The sequence below is a fragment of the Lissotriton helveticus genome, chromosome 5_1 (assembly GCF_964261635.1).
Source record: "Lissotriton helveticus chromosome 5_1, aLisHel1.1, whole genome shotgun sequence".
NCBI lineage: Eukaryota > Metazoa > Chordata > Amphibia > Caudata > Salamandridae > Lissotriton > Lissotriton helveticus.
The window spans coordinates 2039530674-2039554443 of NC_136065.1; the positions used below are offsets into that span (position 1 = coordinate 2039530674).

Below are 23770 nucleotides of genomic sequence, written 5' to 3' on the forward strand. Positions count from 1 at the left end.
GAAACCGCCTTGCTGGCAGTCACCGAAGAGTCCCGAAGGATACTAGACCAGGGAGGATCAGTGGCAGTGATCCTCCTTGATCTAAGCGCAGCCTTCGACACGGTCAGTCATGCCACCTTGCTGAACCGTCTGCGCAACATCGGTGTCGGAGGCGATGCTCTAAGATGGCTTGATTCATTCTTGCACAATAGATCCTTCCAGATCTTTGACGGGGACACAATATCAGCCAGAAAACCCCTGAACTGTGGAGTACCGCAGGGCTCTTCACTAAGCCCCGCGCTCTTCAATGTCTATATGCAACCACTGGCTGGACTCGTCGAACCCTCGGGTATAAAAATTGTATCATATGCTGACGATACCCAGCTAGTGGTTTCAATGACTCAGGAAGGCGCCGGTCACACCTCAGGAAGTCTGATGAACTGCCTAGAGGACATTAAAAAGTGGATGACATGCTCCTCTTTGAAACTTAATGGAGACAAAACCGAGCTCATGCTCTTAGGTCCCGCATCACCCACGTCACTTCCCTCCATGTGGCCTGGGTGTCTGGGCACCCCTCCCACTCCCAAAGAAAGCGTAAAAAGCTTAGGAGTATGGCTGGACAAAAACCTCTCCTTCTCCACCCAGGCTACAAAACTATCCGCCATCTGTTTTGGCTTACTCAGAACTCTAAGGAAAGTCCTCCCCCCTCCTCCCAATGGAAGCCAAACAAGTGGCAGTTCAGGGCCTGATTCAGTCCCGGCTGGATTCAAACAACGCCCTGTATGTGGGAGCTCCTGAGACGTCCATGCGAAAGCTACAGGTGGTCCAGAACTGCGCAGCCCGCGCCCTGCTACAGATTCCAAGGACACAGTCTGCTAAACCCGCACTGAGCAGCCTACACTGGCTCCCAGTGAGACAGAGAGTGGCTTTCAAGGCACTATGCATTGCCCACCGAGCTTTCTGGAAGTCAGGTCCAGCGATCATTAACAAACTGGTCACTCAATACCACCCTAATAGACCCCTTCGGTCCACGGAGGCCTTTCTGGCCGTAGTCCCAAGAGTACGGAGAGCTAGGACCGGAGGAAGGATGTTTTCCTTAAAGGCCGCTAAAATGTGGAACTCACTCCCACTACATATCCGGTCCAACCCTAACCTACTCTCATTCCGCAAACAATTGAAACCTTTCTGTTTGCCAGGCCCACTTAAATCTCAGTCTCCGCCACCCTCAGCTCGGCTATCCATGCTCTAGCGCTTGGACGCCCATTTGGGCAGCAATCGCGCTTTACAAATCACAATACAATACAATACAATGCATGCCCTACATCTCAAAATCCAATTACCGGTCGGTAACGGCCGAATTCGGCCGTTACCGACCGGTAATTGGCCACCTACATCTGGCCCCTATACTTTAAGTAGAACTTCCATGCATGGTAAAGGCATAAGCGTGGTGATTTCTGTGCTGTAAAGGTTGTTTCCCCTCTGAGTGATAAGGAGAACACACCTTTTCAATTCTGCCCAGAGTGTCACCACATGTTTGCTCAGAAGGGCAGTCTTCAGGTGTGCAACCTTTGCCTCCCTAGAGACCACAGCACTGACAGCTGCGAGGCCTGCACAGAATTTAAACTGAAGCCCTTAAGCGCATGAGAGAAACAAAGGCATGGACACTATGCTGTGCAGGGGCAGAAGTAACCTCAGTCACTGGGAGACCTGGGGTTGTCAAACGAGGAGGACTACATCCATCTCCGTAGGAGCTGAGGAAGAGGGCTTAGACGTAGAAAAGGAGGTCATCAACGTTGAGTGAGAACACTGGAAACTCAAGATAAGTGGCCCCAGGTAACGCTAAAGAAACCGAGTGCGGGTGAGTCTTGAACAGCAGACTCTAGAACTTCAATAGCTGCCTCGGCGCCAAAGTTCTCATCGAACGAAGGCAAGCCAAAGTTAAAAGAGCTCCTCTGGTCCCACACAAAGTACACCTCAGGTAGACGTGCCGCTGAAAGACACTGGCGTCTAAGGTCGACCGAAGTCGTGAAAAGAGTAAGAAAGGGGCAACTGAAACACTGACACCCGAGGCCTTGACTTCGAAAATTAGATTGACTCCCTCATTTGATGCCAAAGGGCGTGCGATTTAGAAGGAGGTCATCAACGTTGAGCGATAACACTGGAAACTCAAGATAAGTGGCCCCAGGTAACGCTAAAGAAACCGAGTGCGGGTGAGTCTTGAACAGCAGACTCTAGAACTTCAATAGCTGCCTCGGCGCCAAAGTTCTCATCGAACGAAGGCAAGCCAAAGTTAAAAGAGCTCCTCTGGTCCCACACAAAGTACACCTCAGGTAGATGTGCCGCTGAAAGACACTGGCGTCTAAGGTCGACCGAAGTCGTGAAAAGACTAAGAAAGGGGCAACTGAAACACTGACACCCGAAGCCTTGAGTTCGAAAATTAGATTGACTCCCTCATTTGATGCCAAAGGGCGTGCGATTTAGATCAAACCGAAAAAAAGTGCTTCAAAGCTAAATGGCTGCAATCTTCCAGAAAAAGGATTTTGACGCATCTCTGAGATTTCAGGAATCTGTTGAAATCCTCGACGGTGTGCACACAAAAGGACAAGGACTCGGTGGAACTACAGCCTTCAATGATGCTAGCGCAACAACAAGAGGATCAAGGGATCTTCTATGAGGAAGAGAACCCAGAATAAGACACGGATATTAGCTGATTCACCCATTATCGTGGCCGTAACAGTTGGCAGCCACAGATGGTCACCGATTGGCTTAGCAGCCACATACATCGTGATACGACTATATCTGTCATGAGCAACGGTAAAATAGCAAACAATAGGATCAAACAAGTTGCCCAGCTCCCCCTGCCTGCATCCCTGCTAGGTGAGTAGATCACCTCCCACCTCCCCAACATGCAGAGTGCCTGTCGTCCTAACTGTGCAATAATAACAATTAGTGAGGGGTGCTGAGCCAGCCTCCAGCATGAAGTGGGATAATTTCTGCTGTCAAATAGTACAATACCCCTTAACTCCTCATGAGAGTCTCTCTGCCCGGAGCAGCCAAATTATACAAGGGCGTCTTGAGTCTCCTTAGCCATGATTGCCTAATGAATTCCAAATGTCACTCTGTGCCAGTTCATTTACATTCCTGTCCCTGAGTCAACCCGTTTCTACCCCAAGCCGAGTGTAGAGAAGGAAATGTCACTGGTTATTGTAGTTCCCCCTCCTGTTCTCTTATCTGCTCTTTGCCACTGGGCAGGACTGTCGGGCAAGGGGTCTACATCTCGCTGCATTGTGTCTTGCTCTTTCATGGTAGATGTTAGAATTCTTCCACTCCCTTCCACACAACTGTCCGCCAGCCTTCCAGCCAGTCGCTTGCCTCGTCCGGCGACATGAAGAAATAGCATTTCCCCTCAGTGAGGATCTTTTTTGAGGAAGTTTTGCTGTGAATACCATCATGTATTTCACGTTCTGTGCCCGGAGGGCCATCTTTACCGCATCAAAGGTACGTCTTTGCCTCTGGACCTGGAGCGTTAAATTCAGAGGGGGGGCAGGGGAGGAGGCAGGGAGGGGCAGCGGGGGGGGGGGGCGGATAGATGGTGGCATTTTCATACTGTAGGTCACCATGTTGACGTTTCGCCTGTAGGATAGCATGTAGTCAAGTATACAAGCTAGGATTGTGTGGGGAGGGGTATCCGGGCGAGGACATGTCCCAATACGCGATGTGATTGTGCGCAGAGAAAAAGGTGGACAGGCGTTCAGGCTTGAGCTTATTCAGGATTAGATCTTCCAGGAAAAGGTCTATTGATTGCCCCTCCATTCCCTCTGGGACGCCTACCACTCTGATGTTGTTCCGGCACGCTCTGCTCTCTTGGTCATCCAGTCTTGCCAAGATTTCTGGCTGGTTTTTTGTCAACCTTGACACTTGGTCCTCTAGGCGTTTTGTTTTGGACTGCAGGCCCCCAATGCTGGTCTCAGCAGTGGACATCTTTTCTTCCAGCTTCCAGAAGTGGTTTACTTCCTACGTCACAGAGACATGTTTTTGTGCCAGAGTGCCACGCAAGTCTTTAATTGCTAACATAATATCTCTTAGTGAGGGGTCAGGGGCTTGGTCTTCTACTCTGGCCACTGCCCAACCTGGATCTTCAGTGCACCTCCTCCCTGCGGGTGCCCTCTCAGGGCCGCCAGGCCAGAGTTTAGGATTAACAAGGGCACCGGGCCCCCCTCTCAGGCACCCAACACACGGCCTCCGGTAGACCAGCAGGCGACCACCCACTCCTTCCGTAGAGCTCCCAGTTGGGGGCCACCACCGCATGTGCTGTCTTGGGCTCTGAGTTCTCCCCCACTGGTACAGAAGTCTTGACTGCTGTCTCTATGCCTGGATGGTTGTTTAAGCCCAGGGCGAGTGTCGCTGGCCTCCGATCTGTTCATGACCAAGCAGGTGTCGCCATCTTGCCTGCCCGTAATGTTTCACACTTGCCCTTCCTGTTCAGCGTGGCGCTTCCGATGAGGATTTCTGTCAGCCAGTAGAGCAGCGATCTTGCCGGATGTAAGGGGGCTTAAAGCGGGCGACTAGTGCAGCTCGTTCAGTTTGTAGCCCTCCGCCAGCTGCTAGCCACGCCTCCCCAGAAAATTCTTCACACAGCAAAACTACTTCAGGAAAGTAGCCATTTTGTTTGGTCTCTGTATGCCATGTATGCAAAAATAGCTCCCCATTTAATAATAACTCCATGTGCCTTTAGGGGTCTATAGTGCTTGTTTCAGTGTTGTGGTGGCTGGGGTAGTCATACTTTTCTTTATTGCTGTAAGAGAAGTAACATTTAGAGCCCTGGAACCTTACAGGAATGAGGATGATTGACCAAATATTTTTCCTAAATAATAGTTGTCCACCGATAGAGTGAATAAAGTGTTGAAAAACATAAATGATGGCAGCAGTTTCAAATTTTGTTTTTTGTCCTGTCCCGCTCCCTCTCTTCTCTCACTTTCTCCCACTGTATAGCTCCCCATGAATAACCCCCTTCTCTTGTGGCATTTAGGCATGCAACGAGTTCACGACGCATGTGATGAACCTGCTGCGAGAGCAGAGCCGCACGCGCCCCATCTCTCCAAAGGAAATCGAGAGGATGGTGGGTATCATCCACCGCAAGTTCAGTTCCATCCAGATGCAGTTGAAGCAGAGCACCTGTGAAGCTGTCATGATACTGCGATCGCGCTTCCTCGATGCCAGGTGCGTAAGGAGCCACCATTAATGTTTTAGCGTGTAGGACTTTGAAGCAGCGGTGTTTGATGAGACTGTTCACCATTTGGAACAAGTTCTGATTCCCTTTTAAGTTCCAAAACACAGGACAATCCAATGGTTATTGGGGGCTAGTTACATATTGGTGCCGAAACCGGTTGAAACCCTTGAAACCTGAAGCATTGCAACTCCTTACTTATTTCTCGAATCCTTCAACTTTGATTAGGTCGTAGCATACCAGACAGCACAGCAGTCTGGTTGGAAAAGTTGTCTTAGGGACATTCTGAAAGCTTCCCTGTGGATGCATTCTGCCCATTGCTTACCATCATTGGCTTTGTGGTTTGGAACTTGCATTTAATTGCTTTCTATTTGCTGGCTTCATTTGTTTTAGGATGTCCAGCATGTCTTTGTCTCTCCGATGGAGCATAGCCTGTTTACCACCTCTCTGACTGACTCCTTGTATTCTTCCACAAGTGCTCACTTTCTAGGATTTCTTATTTTTTTTGCTAGAGGTAGTCCACAAGAGAATGTGTTTTCAGTTCTCTCTCTTGTATGCTACTTCATAAAGCAATAAACGTGCCGTATTTCATTGAAAAGGTTTCCTGCCTCCTATCCTTCTGCTTGACTGATTTTACTTATCCCTGCCACTACCAGATGCCTGTGAAGAACAATGTTCTATCTGCAAGCTTGTTCATTTTGGTCAGTAGTCTTTACTAATAGCACAACTTAAAAAAAATCCTCTTCCTCAGTTTTGTGCCCATGCCATAGGCACTGGAATTAAGGGGGTGGGAGGTGCTGAAATGCCCCCAAATAACTAACCTGGAGTTTGCAAGTGAATGAGCAATAAACAGGCCTTTAAATCTTGTTTTTCAGTCACATTTGCTCTATATTCAAGACCGGTCAAATGTTAGGCTCTGTCTTACAGGAGCCTGCTGTTTCATTTTCTTTCTCTGATTGACAAAATGTAAATGACTGTAAAATAACTGTACAAATATTTCAGAATATATCAGAATTAAGAAAGCTCAAATGAAGCACTTTTTCTGTATTTCTGAAGTGTGGTGGGAGCAAATATTTTGATAGGATCAAAACCAATTAATACACTAGGTGATGCAAATTTCCACACACTGTTTGTGGGCTGTACAGTTTTATCAGTAAAACTGTCTGTGCAAATGCAATTTTCATGTCCATTGAAAATCTTTTCGCAGTAATGGTGCTGCGCTACCATACCATGCATACTCCACTGTACGCAACTGCACTCTATGCCCCTCCTCTGTAGGCCGCTCCATTTTACGCCACTCTGCTGTATGCCATGCTACAAGATGTGCCTTTTCCCTCTACAGCACTCTGCTTCACTTTCTGCCACTCCACAACACTGCACCACTCTCCGCCTCTCCACTTTTCTCTGCGCCTCTCCACTTTTCTCTGCGCCTCTCCACTTTTCTCTGCGCCTCTCCACTTTTCTCTGCGCCTCTCCACTTTTCTCTGCGCCTCTCCACTTCTTTCTATGCCACTCTGCCATGCCACTCCTTTATGACATGCCACTGCACGCCTCTGACCTGCTCCACTCTGCACCTCTAGGACACGCCGCTCCGCTAGGACGCGTCACTCTACGCCACTCCTCTCCTCTCCTCTCCTCTAGGATGCAGCACTCTACGCCACTCCTCTTCTCTAGGTTCTGCCACTCTCCTCCACGCCACTCCTCTAGGCTAGGCCAAGCCACTCCTCTATGCCACACCACTCCTCCATCTAGGCCACGCCTCTCCTCCATCTAGGCCACTCCTCCATCTTCTAGGCCCTACACTAATCTAGGCCACACCACTCCTGTAAGCCCTGCACTCCTCTTAGGCGGCGCCACTCCTCTTAGGCGGCGCCACTCATCTTAGGCGGCGCCACTCATCTTAGGCGGCGCCACTCATCTTAGGCGGCGCCACTCATCTTAGGCGGCGCCACTCATCTTAGGCCGCCCCACTCATCTTAGGCTGCGCCACTCATCTTATGCCACGCCACATCACTCCTCTAGGCCACGGCCCTTTTCTACAACACGCCACACCAAGCAACTCTTCACTACACCTCTATCTTTTATCCATGCTGAGCAACAGCCACACTGGTGCGCAACATCGCTAAAACACATTGGTAAAGCTAAGAACTCTTGCGTAAGCGAGACTTATTTTCTTTGCCAGTGCTTGTTTGTAGTATAGGAGACCCCCCACCTCTCCACACCCCACCCTCTTATTGTGCAGCCTTACATTTTATGATTCTTTGTTTACTGCTAATGTGCTCTGGAAACATCCCCGACTTGTCACTCCTATCTCAGTTTACACAGCTGGACACATCTGTAGGAACACTGTTCCACCTTTATAAAGTAGCTGATATTTTCAAACCCTAAAGCAGACTCGTGGCAGGAAAACGTGTAACCCGTCGTACTCTGTGGGGGTCCAGACTTAACTGTGAAGTTATGGTTCCGCAGCATTAGTTTTTTTTTCCCAGCAGTGAATTTCTTCTTTATCGATGGGAAAACCTCTGTTCGAGGCATATGGGCTGCAGATGGTACATTTATGAATAGATCGCCATCTGGTGTTGGGCTCGGATGATTGCACTTTGTTTTTCTTCTGGAGAAGTCTTTGTCGTCATAGGTGACTCCTCCTCTCGGTGTTAGTGCGCATGGGCATCGGCTCCATCCTTAGATTGTTTTTTTCCGCCATCGGGTTCGGATGAGGATCGAAGCGCTCCGGACCGACTTCAACAAAGAAGGTTATAACCGGCGCGTATTCCTTTCCAAATCGACGGTATCGTTATCGAACGCGACTGCACCCCATACCGACGCGATTCGAAGGACGACGACTACGAGAAACTCGACGTAGTCCAGCCCGGGGTCCATGGAAAGGACTCCATTCAAAAAATGTCCAACGTGTGGTGCTAAGTTCCCACACAAGGACCTACACGAAGTGTGCAACCTCTGCTTGTCCCCTGAACACGAATCCAGGGACTGTGAGGCCTGTGCAGCATTCTCGTCAAAGTCGACGATTAGAAACCGTCGAGCCCGAAGACACGAGGTATCGAGAATGCAGTCACAAGCAATCCCGGAGCTGTTCGAGGACCAGCAACCAGAAGAGGAGGAAGAAGAGGCCGACGAGGCGGGGTCAGAAGCGGACGAGTCCGACGTCGAGGAAATCGACGTCCAACAAACCGTGAGTGACGACGTCCCTTTACCGAAAAACAAACCCCGCACGGTGTCGACCCCGCCCTCGAGCCCGGTCAGACAACCGAAAAAAGTTTCCAACGCCCCGCCTTCGAGCCCGGCAACGAAACAGAAACCGAAACACTCGGTCCCCCATCATAGTGGTTCCGGTTCCGATAAACCAACCACATCGACACCGAAGCACCAAGTAAAGGAAAGCTCGAAGTCGAAGCAGTCCATGTCGACACCGAAGCACGCTTCGGCGCCGAAAACACCCTCGACACAAGGGACATCTTCGATACCGAAGAAGTCGGATCCGAACAAAACTTCCGCACCGAAAATACAAATGGACATTTCAAAGAAAAGACACCTTTCGGAACCGAAAACTGCGGTACCGACACAGGAACACGGAACGGATCCTAAACAAAAGACTTTGTTTATTGACCCAAAGACTGGCAAGGTAGTCACAGAGCTACCTAAAAAGAGGAAACAGGAACATTTGGACGACAAGGCTCATCCAAAGAAGAGAACAATGGGGACGAATACAACTCCTCCCCCTTCTCCCAAACCTCACACACCATCTCCGCCTATTCCTCACAATAGGCCAGATATTCCTCCCACACGTCCATCTACACCTACAACAGATGGAGAAAGTGACACAGGGGAGGGGGGACACCCTGGGGATGATGAGGACACAATCCCAGAGGAGGCAGACCCATGGGAGGAGTATAATGTGGGATCAGGTAATGATACCGACCTTGAGTCATATCCCTCAAAACCTTCACCTCCTGATGACAATACTGGGTTTGCACAACTCATTACTAGAGCAGCAACATTTCATAAGGTAGACCTACATACAGAACCTCTAGTACAGGACTTCTTATTAGAGACACTACCTACTGCACAAAGAACATCAGGAACACTACCAATGCTAAAAGGCCTTCTCAGTCATACATCAGAGATATTCAAAGACCCAGTGAGGGCTAGGGTATTGAACCCAAGAATTGATAAAAAATATAGGGCAGCTCCAAAGGACCCAATATACATTAAGGGACAAATTCCTCTAGACTCACTAGTGGTCACAAACGCTCGCAAGAGAGCAAACTCTTTATCTACGGGAGAAGCGCCACCTCCTGACAAGGAGTCTAAACTAATAGATGCCTCTGGCAAGAGAGTAGCATCTCAAGCGGCAAACAGTTGGCGCATAGCTAATACGCAAGCACTACTTGCAAGGTATGACAGAGCGCATTATGATGAGTTAGAAACACTCATCAAACATCTCCCTAAAGAACATCAAAAGAGAGCTGATCAACTTATACAAGAAGGGAAGTTAATTACTAACACTTCAATAAAGTGCGCCCTAGACGCGGCAGAAACTGCGGCAAGGTCGACAAATACAAGCATCATGCTAAGGAGACATGCATGGCTCAGAGTGTCAGGATTCAAACAAGAGGTACAAACCTCGTTACTTAATCAACCTTTTGATGGGAAAACACTTTTTGGCACAGGGACAGATGAGGCCCTAGAAAAAATGAAAAAAGATACAGAAACGGCTAAATCAATGGGAGCATTGCAGCAGCCGACACAAAGAGGTTCCTTTCGTAGATCCACCTATAGAGGAGGATCCAAAAGTACAGGTACAAACCAACAGCAAACCTCTTTTACACCTACATCACCCAGAGGTAATTCTAGAGGTGGATACAGGGGTAACAACAACAAGGGTAGAGGTCGCGGAAACAACAACAACCGCAACTCTCCAACCCCAAAACAGTGACTTCATAGAGCTTCCCCCAGACCATATAACACCGGTAGGGGGACGCCTATCACAGTTCCTACCTGTCTGGGAAAACATCACATCAGACAAGTGGGTAAGACAAATTATCCAACATGGTTATTGCCTAGAACTTACAGCTACCCCACCAAACATCCCCCCCAAACAGCGTCCAATGAAACAAGATCACCTGACACTGTTAAAACAGGAAGTAATATCACTGCTAGAAAAGCATGCCATAGAGAAGGTTCCACAGCACCAACAGGGAACAGGAGTATACTCACTATACTTCCTAATCCCCAAAAAGGATGGGTCTCTAAGGCCAATACTGGACCTAAGACCTCTCAACGCATACATAAATTCGGAACATTTCCACATGGTCACGCTCCAACAAGTACTTCCTTTACTGAAGAAAGGGGACTTTCTTTCTACACTGGATCTAAAAGACGCTTACTTTCATATCCCTATTCACAAAGCCCACAGGAAATACCTCAGGTTTGTGGTAGAAGGACAACACTATCAGTTCAAAGTCCTCCCATTTGGTGTCACGACGGCACCAAGAGTGTTCACAAAATGCCTGGCAGTGGTAGCAGCTCACCTAAGAAGACAACAAATTCATGTCTTCCCATACTTGGACGACTGGCTAATAAAAGCCAGGTCGCAAGAGGAGTGTCTGCAACACACACAAAAGACAATTCAGCTACTACACCAGCTAGGGTTCACGGTGAACTACACAAAGTCACACCTACAACCAAACAAAGTTCAACAATATCTGGGGGCTACCATAGACACAGAAAAAGCCAAAGTGTACCCCAACGCAATAAGAGTCCAAGCAATGCTTACAATCATTCAGAGATTTCAGCCACAACACTCACTAACAGCGAGAGTGTTCATGCAGCTACTAGGCATGATGTCATCCTGCATACTGCTAATACCATATGCAAAACTACAAATGCGTCCGCTACAAGAATGCTTAGCGACACAGTGGAATCAGGCTCAAGGACAGATTACGGATCTGGTGTTGGTAGACGACCGCACACACCGCTCTCTGAAGTGGTGGAACAGAACAAACATTACCAAGGGGCGGTCGTTCCTAGAGCCAATTCCACAGGTGACAATAACAGCAGACGCATCGCTCACCGGATGGGGAGCACATATGGACAAATACACAGTACAAGGAAGGTGGAGTGTGCAGGAAAAGACACTGCACATCAACTATCTAGAACTACTGGCAGTGTTTCTAGCATTGAAAGCCTTTCAGATACATGTTATCCACAAAGCAGTCCTGATCAGAACAGACAACATGACAGCCATGTATTATATTCAAAAACAGGGGGGGACGCACTCTCTCCAATTATCCAGACTGGCACAGGAGATTTGGAGATGGGCCATTCCTCAAAACATCTATCTGTTAGCCGAACACCTACCAGGAGTTCAAAACCAGATAGCAGACATCTTAAGCAGACAGTCGGAACAAATACACGAATGGGAACTGCACCAACAAATACTGCAGCCATTCTTCCAAAGATGGGGACAACCAGAGATAGACCTATTTGCCACTCATCAGAACGCAAAATGCCAAAGCTTCGCGTCCAGGTACCCACATCACCTGTCGCAGGGCAATGCGTTATGGATAAATTGGTCCAACAAATTTGCATACGCTTTTCCCCCTCTCCCACTAATCCCATTAGTGGTCAGGAAACTGCAACAACATTCAATGACAATGATACTAGTAGCACCCACGTGGGCAAGACAGCCGTGGTTCACCACGCTCCTGCAACTCTCACAAGTGCCACATCAAAAGCTACGAATTCTACCCATGCACCTTACACAGAACCATGGAGAGATAATGCACCCAGATCCAACTCAATTGAACTTAGCGATCTGGCTCCTGAAATCCTAGAATTTGGGTACTTAAATCTCCCCCCAAATTGCATGGAAATAATTAAACAAGCGAGACGTCCAACCACCAGAGCATGCTATGCAGCTAAGTGGAAGAGGTTTGCTATACACTGCACTAATAACAATATCAACCCTCTAGACGTATCAACAAGGGAGATTATTTGCTACTTGTTACACTTGCAGCAATGTAATCTAGCGTACACATCTATCAGAGTACATCTAGCAGCTATAGCAGCATACCTACAAAACAGGCAGCGCATATCACTGTTCAGAGTACCAGCGATAAAAGCATTCATGGAAGGTCTTAAAAGAGTCATTCCACCAAGATTACCACCTACCCCAGTCTGGAACCTCAACGTAGTACTCACCAGACTAATGGGGCCACCCTTCGAACCTATGCATAGGTGCGAAATACAATTCCTTACATGGAAGGTGGCATTCCTTATAGCCATTACCTCACTCAGAAGAGTAAGCGAGTTACAGGCATTAACAATACAAGAACCATTCCTACAGATACACCAGAATAAAGTGGTTCTTAGAACAAACCCAAGGTTCTTGCCTAAAGTAATTTCAGCATTCCACATCAATCAGCCAGTGGAATTACCAGTCTTCTTTCCAAAGCCACAGACGGTGGCAGAAAGGGCTCTACATACACTAGATGTTAAAAGAGCCATTTCATACTACATAGAAAGAACACAAGGTTTCAGGAAAACTAAACAACTATTTGTAGCATTTTCCCCAACACATAAGGGCAATCCTATCTCTAAAGCAGGCATCGCAAGATGGATTGTAAGATGCATACAAATATGTTACATTAAAGCAAAGAGAACATTAACTGTTCCTCCTAGAGCTCATTCCACAAGAAAACTAGGAGCATCTATGGCATTCTTAGGGAACATTCCCCTAGATGACATATGTAGAGCAGCAACTTGGTCTACACCACATACATTCACAAAGCACTACTGTGTTGATGTACAGGCTGCACAACAAGCCAGAGTGGGCCAAGCTGTATTAAAAACTCTATTTCAGACAGTTGCGACAGACACTGGTGACCACCGCTAGGGAGGTAACTGCTGTACAATCTATTCATAAATGTACCATCTGCAGCCCATATGCCTCGAACGGAATATGCTACTTACCAGTATGCATCTGTTCTTGGCATAGAGGGCTGCAGAGTGGTACATGCCCTCCCTGCCTCCCCGGAAACCTGTGTCTGTCCCAACATTATCTTATTTAGATACATTTACATGGGCATATCTTTATGTACTACACTACACTACTCCATCTAACCCTACTATGGCAAAACAATCTAAGGATGGAGCCGATGCCCATGCGCACTAACACCGAGAGGAGGAGTCACCTATGACGACAAAGACTTCTCCAGAAGAAAAACAAAGTGCAATCATCCGAGCCCAACACCAGATGGCGATCTATTCATAAATGTACCACTCTGCAGCCCTCTATGCCAAGAACAGATGCATACTGGTAAGTAGCATATTCCTTACAAGTCAGCAAGTCGTTTATGAAAGTAATGAGACATGATCACATGTAATTGTGGCATATAGAAATTGACCGCTCCCTTCCCTGGTATCCAACCCTCTCCCTTAGAAGAAAACGGAGAAACTTCAGCAAACAGGCGACGGAGGTTCTGAACGAGTACTTCTACTCCCACCTCAGCAACCCATACCCCAGCGAAGAAGCGAAAGAGGAGCTTGCCAAGAAGTGTGGTATCACAGTTTCCCAGGTAAGGAGCTCTGTGCATGTATACCATCTCCTCCCTCTACAGTGTATTTTCTTTCCTTTTGGAAGGATAACAGTGTGCCTATTCAGGTGCTTAGTCCCATTTCACCGACAATATTTTTTTTGTGATGTCTTATAACTAGATCTGTTGAGTTTTCAGAGGTAATGGGGCATTTGCCTTAATTATCACCCGATATTGAAGTTTAAAAATATGCGCAGGTAACCTGGGCAAACAATCCTGGGACTGTGGTGAGATTAGATGTGTGGCGAGGGGGTTGAAGACACAAATAACATATTGGTAGACAAACTCTGTCTTATTTTGAAACAGCGCATTGATACTAACTCTTTTTTCCTTTCTAATCTTCTCTCCTTTACATTGTATCCAACCATCACCCCTGGTATCTTCGTTTTCCAACCATTGGCACCTATGGTTTCACTCCCACTCCCAACTGCCTTCTAACTCTGTGATTCTTTTTTCTTGTATCCACTTTCTATCGCTTGCTTTCACTTCCTTCTCTTCAATTTCTTTTTCTCACTTCTGTCCCCCTTATCCTTGCATGCTATGTCTCGTGCGCCATTGGTTTTGACACTTAACCATTGCTTCCTACAATTTCTCCCTCCTACCTATTTCTTGGTTGTTTAACTTTAATGACACTTTTATTTTCTTATGTTTACTCCATATCCCCATTGCTTGCGGTCATATTTTCTCTTTCCCATCTGCACAAGGTGTCCAATTGGTTTGGCAACAAGCGCATCCGCTACAAGAAGAACATTGGTAAGTTCCAGGAGGAGGCCAACATTTACGCCGTGAAAACCGCAGTCAGCGTCACCCAGGGAACCCACAGCGGGGCCAACTCCCCCACTACCCCGACGTCCGCAGGTAAATGTCTGGGAGTAAGTGGCCAGGCGACCCTGGGAAGGGCGAGTGGGTGGGGACAGCCTTTCCCCTTCCCCCTATTCCATAGCCCATCCCCCCACTCAACCCGAGCTGCCAAGACAGGAAGACGGTGGGTCTTGTAAGCGTCGCAGGCATTAGCCCTCTGTGCGCGCATGCTGGCCTCGCCTTGTTCCTTGCATTATCATTTTGAATGGCTTGATTGTGGAGTTAGGGGAAAAGGTGGGGAAGGGGTGGAAAGGCGTGGCGGGGTCGCTGTTGGGCGGAAGGTTTTGGCAGTTAGAAATACAAATCAAGCGAGAGGCATCCCATAGCCATACCAACCGTCGCCGCGTTCTTAAGACTTCTTAGCCCAGAAGTATCAGTTTGTGGCTGCTTGGAGTATCTGGATGCTGGTGGCTGTTGTGGCGGGAAGGGAGTTACTGATGATGCAGTGTAGAAAATTGTATTGCGATACTGCATGTTTTGTTTGTGGCTCTCCACTTTGCTCTGCGCCTTTCCATGTCAGGTAAAAGTAGGTCAACAAGTATTGTTCTCTCTCAGGGGATCTCCATTGAGCAGTACTTTCAAAATTGCATCCACTTCGCCTTACTTAGTAAAGGTTAGGAGACCTCTGTGACTCAAATGATAAATTTCACAGCTTGAAAACAGGCTATATTGCCTACCTTAATGCATTACTTAAAAACAAGAAAGAAAAAGGGGTCAGCCCCTTAAAACCCACTTAAGCAAAAGGAAAAGTGACTTTTTAGAAATGTCCTTTTTAAAGTAGGAGAAAGCATAATCTACAGCAATGTAGTTGTATAGGCTGCTGCATTGAATGAGAATAGGACACTGCGCCTTTAAGAACCTCTTGACATCCAGTGTCCCATCATGCCCTGCAGGTTGCATTTTACCCCGTTTTTTTTTTATTATTGCTCTTGCTGACAGGATTCCTCTTGGAGCAGAGCTCTACCTTTTTACGTTTTTTTTTTCTTCATTAATTTACATTGTAGAATTTTCAAAGCGGATTATCTCTAGGGCTTTAGGAGGGCATAGATATTTTCCTGGCATCAAATATATTACATTTTTCACAAAATGCCATATATTTTTGCGAACTGCCCAGTGTGTGGTAGAAAAATAGAAGCGACAGACCTGCACAGGATCTGTATCTTATGTTTGCCAGATTCTCATGACCCCAAGCTGTGTTGCCACTGCAAGATCCTCTCCAGGCACCCTTTGAGTGAGAGAGAGAATTTGCCTCCATGGCCAAGTGGAGCACCGCAGAAGACTAGATTCTCTGGCTGGAGAGACTTCAGAAAGGCCAAGGGAGACTGTTCATTGTACCAGTGCCCTTGTCTTACACTCTGAGGAAGCCCATAGAGGGAGATCCAAAAGTAGAAGATCTGGCAAAAAATAGTGTTCCCGTTCGACATAGAAGACACCGACCTCGATTTGAGGTGCAACACTGGCTTTTTCACAGTCAGGAGCTAGTGTGACTTCGAACACTCGATGTCGAGCAGAAGAGCACGGGCAAGAGGCACATTGACTATGAGGTAATATGCGACGTCTAGAACTTCATACAACATTCCTGACCAAGACAGCTGAGGAGATTTTGTGGATGAAAACAAGCAGACTTCCTTTAGAACACAAGTTCGTAGAAGCATTTTCATTTGATAAATAGAAAAATTTACTGCATTTATTTCTAGTTTGAGAGGTAGCACCTGATGACTGTAAGAATGCGGATAGGACAAACGCATTAGACATTTCAGATTTCTATTGGCATGTTAGGATTGGCTTTGGTGCCCCCAATGCTCCAATCCTAGGTCATTTTAATTCTTTATTGCAAGCGACAATGTATTTGAGAAGTTATTATTGGCTCCACGTACAACTCACTACAGCTTGTGGCAACCATTAATAATCCACATTTGTAAAGCGCACAATCACCCGTAAGGGTCCCTAGGCACTGGGGGCCATCGGGAAGATTAAGCAAGCTATTGCCCAGAGTCACATGGTGCTGGGCTAATCTGCCGCTGGTGCCGGGGATCGAACCGTGATCCCAGATTTCGGAGTCAGTCGCCCTAGCTGCGGCGCCACACCTCTTCCCATCTGGTATCAATTAGCTACAGAGTATCGGACCTTTCAGTCATGGCTCCTTTTTCTGATTGAACACTTTTTTAAGCCATTATGATCATGTTTTTACTTTCGGGCATGCAGTGACGTCTAATTAAAAGAACTCACATGGGCTCATGTATCATTGCTATCTGCAATGCACAATTGATTATACTCTGCATAGTCTGTGTCTGTTATTGACTTATTGACAACATGACATTGAAGCGCAAGGATTGTGTTCTGCTCGCTGTTTTTAACATATTTGTTGTGTGCAAGCCTAGAATTACTGTTTTGTCAAAGATTGGTCACCATGTATCGGAGCAGACTGCTTTGACTCGGTCTTTGATCTTTTTCTGTAGACAGTGGTGTTAGACATGGTATTGACAACATATTTGTGCAGTCCTTTGTATTAGTGCTGAATGTGCTTTCAATTGCTTGTACATATAGGGCATTATTGCTTATTAGGAAACATGGACTTTTTTTTTTCTTTCCTAACCACCGTATTTTCAAATATGTGGATTGTAGGTCACTACCATTCAGAAGGAGCAACATTGGCAACAATTGCTTAAGTGTCTTTCTATAGTAGTGTATTTGTGTAGTGTGCTACATTATCATTGCATAGATACACACTTATAAGGTTCAAAAGGCAAGACCTGTTGGCTATACCAATGCTTGTTCGTAATACCTGTAGTTAAGAATTTCTTGGAAGGCATTCAAATTATATATCATGCTCTTAGGAGACCTTCTCCTCTATGAGAGTTGAATATTGTCCTTTGTTGCTGTGTGGGTCCTCCCTTTAAACCCATTCATAAGGCTTCACTCCAACAGTTATCATGGAAAGCTTCCTTCTTGGTGGCCATCACTTTTGCTGGCAGAAGTAGTGAGACATAGGCCCTATGTTCACATGAACCATACTGTGTTCCACAGCAACAGGGTATGATGCGGACCCACCCTAAATTCCTCCTCAAAGTAATCTCAAAGTTCCATGTCAATCAAACTATTACAGTTCCTACATTTTTCAGAATCCTTCTTCTCTTGCAGAGCGAACTCTCCATCCTTTTGATGTTGGTGGTGTTTTGAAGTTCTATCTTGATAGAGCAAAGTCTTAAGGAAAGTCAAAGCAACTTTTTGTAAACGATTGTCCTTTACAAACTGGATTTGCCACTTCTTCACAATCTGTCTAGATGGATTGTCTCTTGCATAACCCTTTGCTATCAGAAGGCAAACAAACCCTTGCCTGGTAGACCTGGAGCCCATTCCACAAGACCACTACTGCTGCTGTACTTTGAAACATCCCACTTGCAGAGATTTGAAAAGCTGCAACTCGATCGGGTCACACATTTAAAAGACATTGTCTTGGTTGGGATGCTAAGGCTGATGCTCAAGTAGGGCAAGCATCTCCGAGGAATGTATTTGCTTGATTGCACTATTCCTTTTTTAGGTCTCCCCTGGCGTTGCAGCGCATGTGCGCTGTTCGCTCTGCGAGGGTTTTTGTAATCAATACAGTTTGAGAAGGGTGATTTAAGCCAGGCCCTTCTTTTTAATTGGCTTGAGTCAGCGTTTATGTTAAACGATGGCGCGTGATTGGCAATTGGGCTTACTTGTTACTGCCTTGTCCTTTTTTAGTTTGGCCCATTTCGACAGTCCGACACCATCATTGTTCGGTGTGACGTGGGAGATTTCGGTTTCACTCATGCCCACATTCACTTTTAAAGCACAGCAGAGATAAGGCGCCACACTTTCACTTTCAATATGGGGGCCACCCTCTTTCACTTGCTTCTGCATACATTCTTTTTTTGTATTTTTACAAGCGCTACTGTCTGCTTGTTTTCTTTGTTTCTACTGTTTCTTGCGCATATTGCCTGAAATACACCTCCTTAACTCTGCTTTCACCCACTGTCGCACCTGCGACATTTTTCGTTTGTCCCTCCCCCTTTTCGTTTGGCCCTTTGCCGTGCTACACTCTTGACTATGCCAGCGTGTTTCCCCAGACCTGTCCTTCTGGTACAGGCCAGTGTTATGGCACGTTCCCACAGAGCAGAGGACGGTACTCGTGGATTAGGCGTCTCCTCCGAAGCATAGCATGGCTCGGGATCTGCCACCTCCCTCGCACTGTTTACAGTCCGGTAAGCGCTGCTCTCCGGTACTGAGGCTTCGTTAAGTAGGTTCCCCTGTCATGGGTGTGGCTGAGGGGGTGTTGTATTTGTTGCAAGTAAAATGTGCTAACAGGATGCATTTTTTCAATATGATGAGATCCGGGAGATGTTGTGAACATACGGCCAGAGCTGCCGACTATTGATGGCGCTGGGGAACCAGGTTCGAGCCGCGGCGTCCGCTCAGCTTCCTGTGATTCTGGGCAAATCACGTAATCTTCCCGTGCCTACCAACAAATAAATGTGTCAACTTGTGTAAAGTATCTAGTGCCCATGTAATGCACTCCAATACCTTTGTGTCGAGTTCGCGCAAACTGTAAAAAGAGACTTCCTAAGCCTGATCGCCGGTGCAGAGATAGCTTTAGCCACTTTTTTGTTGTTGTTGTAGATTTATATAGCACAAACTCGAGCTGAAGTAGGAGCGCTTTACATGAGCACAGTTACGTTACACAAGGACACGTTAATTTCCTGACAGTGCTTGAAGATGCGCCAAATGGCTTGCAATAAGGTAACTTGGGGCAAGAGATCAACTAAATTTGGCAGACCTGGTCGAGTGAATTGGGCATATTGCCATATGTATGATCACAGAGGTGTTTAACATAACTCTTCATGACGGGTAGCCCGCCCAGCAGCGAGATGGGAGTATGCTTCTATTTCTTGAGGCTAGTGAGCAGTTTTAATGCTGGCTCAAAAGCTGCATCTTTTCTATAGTAAAACCTAGCTTGAATTCAAGCATTGACTGCTGGGACATCAATATTGGAAACCGTGAAATGTTGAATGTTTTAGTACCTTTAAATAAGCACCTATAGTATTTCACTGGCATGGTTAATCAATTGTCTGCACCTTGCTGCTTCTTGAGGGCTTGTGGCACAGTTATCTAAACTCTTCTGTTCTAGGCATATGAGCTGCAGATCTCACACTGAGCATTAGATCGCCACCTGGTGTTGGGTCGGATGATTGCATGTTGTTGTCGTCTTGGAAGAAGTCTTTGTAGTCACGAGATGGGTGACTCCTCCCTTGGACGATAGTGCGCATGGGCATCGACTCCATCTTTAGATTGGTTTTTTTCCGCCCCAGGGTTCGGATGTAACTTTTATGCTCCTGTTTGAAATCTACTTTTCCACTAGTTCTACGCGTAAAAACTTTACTAAACAACTTTCGATATCAATAACTATCGACTCGCCTCATCAGATCGATTCCGGTCGTCGACGCGGGCCGTTGGGCCTATCCACGCCTTGAGGCCTACAACTCAAAAGATGCCCCGAGTGTGGAGCAAAATATCCACACAGCGACCATCACGAGGTGTGTAACCTGTGCTTATCACCAGAACAGTCGAGCTGTACAGCTTGTACATCCTTTCGATCCAAAAAGCCCATTCGAGATCTAACGGGGCCCGTTGACACGATATGCAGAGATCGGCTCCGGAACCGGTGGATATCTTCGAAGAAGGTCCATACGTCTCAGAGGAAGATTCCGATGATCTCCAAAACGTATCTGAGGCAAACAACTCTGATGACTCCATACCTTTGGGTCAATGCGTGAGTACTACTGCCCCTAACTCCGCCTTAGGGGCCCAGTCATGACCGAAACACTGATTCGAAAGCCCCACCATCAAGCCCGGCTCCGAAGAAAATATTAAAGCCTTCCAGTAGCCCCATAACGAGCAAACCGCACGTGCCGATACCACCAGCTCCCTCTGCACCGAAACCGAAAGAAGTCCCAGTTCCGAAACACACTCAGAAACCGTTGACTCGTAAAGACAAGACGGCTCCGAAATTATGCAGGATGTTTCCGATGCTTCCAAGCCGACCAAAACAGCTTCCAGCCCGAAATCTTCGTGGCCGAAACCCAGAAAGCCTGCTTCCGATGCTTCCAAGCCCACGAAACCGGCCTCGACTCCAAAGACAATATCTTCGGTGCCGACAACTACGCCAAAGGACTCCATACCAGCTCCTAAGGTAAAGACAATCTACAACCATGCCAGGAACCGAAAAAATCGACGCCGAAAGCGGTTCCTCAAGAACAGGAGCTTTTCAACCTGATCCTTTGCAAAAAATGATCTACATTGATCCACAAACAGGACATGTTTCTGCTATGCCACACAGAAAGAGGAATTTAGATACAGCACCTACACCTCCAGTCTGTCAAGAGGAAGGATTCTGCCACTTCACCTATGCACCCTTCTTCTCCTGTACCTTCTCCTTCTCTTCCTTTAAACCTTTCACCTCAAAATTCTCCTCCTCATTCTTCACTTCCACATACACCACCTCAGAATGAGGATGAGTATAACCTGGGGGAAGGGGCAGATGAGCCTTTTCCCTACCCAAGTGATAAACCAGACTGGGAGTACCCAAACCCACAAGATGTACCAGATATCCCAGATCAACATCCATACCCATCCAAACCATCTCCTCCAGAAGATAATATGGGTTTTGGACACTTACTCAATAGGGCTGTCATCTTTCATAATGTCACAATGCACTCAGATGAGGCAGAAGAAGATTTTTTGCTAGATACATTTGAACACTCCCAAAAGTCAGTTCAAATACTACCCATGATGAAAGGGGTCAGTAAGCATGCCCCAGAAGTGTTTAAAGATCCTGTACGAGCTAGGATCATACATCCAAGAATAGAGAAAAGGTACAGACCTGCTCCTGGGGTTCCTGCCTACATTGAGGGACAGCTACCCTTAGACTCCCTAGTCGTTTCAAACGCCAGAAAGCGAGCAAACTCACAAATATCAGGTGAAGAACCACCTCCTGATAAGGAGTCAAAAATAATAGACGCTTCAGGCAAGAGAATAGCTGCCCAAGCAAACAATACATGGCGCATAGCTAATACACAAGCCCTCCTCGCAAGATACAACAGGGCTCACTATGATCAGTTAGAAACACTTTTACAACATCTACCTGACCAATATAAAGCACAGGCAAATGACGTTAAACAAGAGGGTAAGCTAATCTCAAATGCCTCAATCAAGTGCGCACTAGGTGTAGCAGACACTGCATCTAGAGCAATAAACACTAGTGTCCTACTTAGACGACATGCATGGCTATACATTTCAGGATTTAAGCAAGAAGTGCAAACAACCATCTTAGATCAGCCATTCAACCAACAACAATTGTTCGGTCCAGAGGTAGACACAGCACTTGAGAAAATGAAGAAAGACACTGATACAGCCAAATCAATGGGAGCTCTGCAGTCCACCCAAGCACGAAGCTCCTTTCGTCGCTCCTTTTACAGAGGAGGCTCCAAACAAGCTGGAGCAGACAATTCAGCTTCCTTTAAAAGCAATACACAAATGCCTTCCAATAGAGGATATTTTAGAGGAGACTATAGAGGCAACAACAACAAGGGAAGAGGTCGAGGAAATAACAATAATCAAACCTCTCCCACCACAAAACAGTGACTTCCTTCTGCTTCCCCAACAGCATTCCACTCCTGCAGACTAACACAGTTCCTACCTGTCTGGATTTCCATCACAACCTACAAGTGGGTAAGACAGGTTATCAAGTATGGCTGCTGCCTAGAACTTACAGCTATCCCCTCCACATATACTGCCCAGACAGCGTCCAATGTCTACAGAACATCTAACGCTGCTCAAACAAGAGGTTCTATCATTGCTTTTAAAAAACGCAATAGAAATAGTTCCATTACAACATCAAGGAACAGGGGTTTACTCATTATTTCCTAATACCCAAGAAGGACGGGACACTAAGACCAATTCTCGCCCTTCAGGCCCCTCAATCTATATATACACTCAGATCATTTTCATATGATCACTTTACAACAAGTGCTCCCATTGTTGCAACAAGGCAATTTCCTTACTACACTAGATCTCAAGGACGCCTACTTCCACATTCCCATACATCCTTCTCACAGGAAGTATCTAAGGTTTGTGCTAGAAGAACAACACTATCAGTTCAAAGTCCTTCCATTCGAAGTCACAACTGTACCAAGAGTGTTCACAAAGTGCCTAGCCGTAGTAGCGGCACATCTCAGAAGACAACACATCCATGTCTTCCCATACCTAGACGATTGGCTTATAAAAGACAAGTCGTTCAATCAGTGTGCCCAACACACATTACAAACGATTCAAACATTGCACAACTTAGGATTCACAATCAACTACACCTAGTCACATCTTCAGCCCTCTCATGTACATCAATACCTAGGGGCTACAATAAACACAGCTACAGCTCTAACTTATCCCAGTCCAGCCAGGATACAGAGCATTCAAGCCTTAGTCACAAAGTTTCAGACACAATACTCTCTCCCAGCCAGAGTGTTCATGCAACTAATAGGCATGATGGCATCATGCATTTTTATTGTTCCATATGCAACACTGCAAATGTGCCCATTGCAAGAATGTCTAGCACATCAGGGGAACCAGGCTCAAGGACAACTCACAGACCTGGTGTTGGTAGACAGCCACACACATCGCTCTCTGCAGTGGTGGAACACCAAAAACTTGTCCAGAGGGTGGCATTTCATCGAGCCACTTCCACAAATAGTACTTACAACAGATGCATCCCTAACCGGATGGGGAGCCCATCTCCTACACCATACAACTCAAGGTAAATGGACCACTCAACAAAAAATGCTCCACATTAATCACCTAGAGCTGCTAGCAATATTCCTAGCACTCAAGTTGTTCCAAGTACATGTACAGCACAAGAGTGTCCTGATCTGGACGGACAACATGACAGCCATGTACTACATTCTAAAACGGGGGGGGGGGACACACTCTCTGCAACTGTCCCAGTTCGCACAGAACATTTGGAGATGGGCCATTCCACAAAAAATATATCTGCTAGCAGAGCACCTTCCAGGTG

General features: G+C 46.7%; 1 protein-coding gene across 4 annotated transcripts in view; it reads left to right on the forward strand.

The window, feature by feature from the left end:
* The window catches only part of PBX2 (PBX homeobox 2), a 248920-nt gene that overhangs the window by 175663 nt on the left and 49487 nt on the right, over positions 1-23770 (forward strand). For 3 of the 4 annotated variants that reach the window (XM_078645857.1, XM_078645856.1, XM_078645854.1), the window contains exons 4-6: positions 5009-5199; positions 13668-13803; positions 14526-14679. In XM_078645857.1, the coding sequence (XP_078501983.1) occupies positions 5009-5199; positions 13668-13803; positions 14526-14679 (481 nt within the window). The remainder of the gene's footprint in view (positions 1-5008; positions 5200-13667; positions 13804-14525; positions 14680-23770) is intronic. The other variant, XM_078645855.1, reaches the window with a different exon arrangement.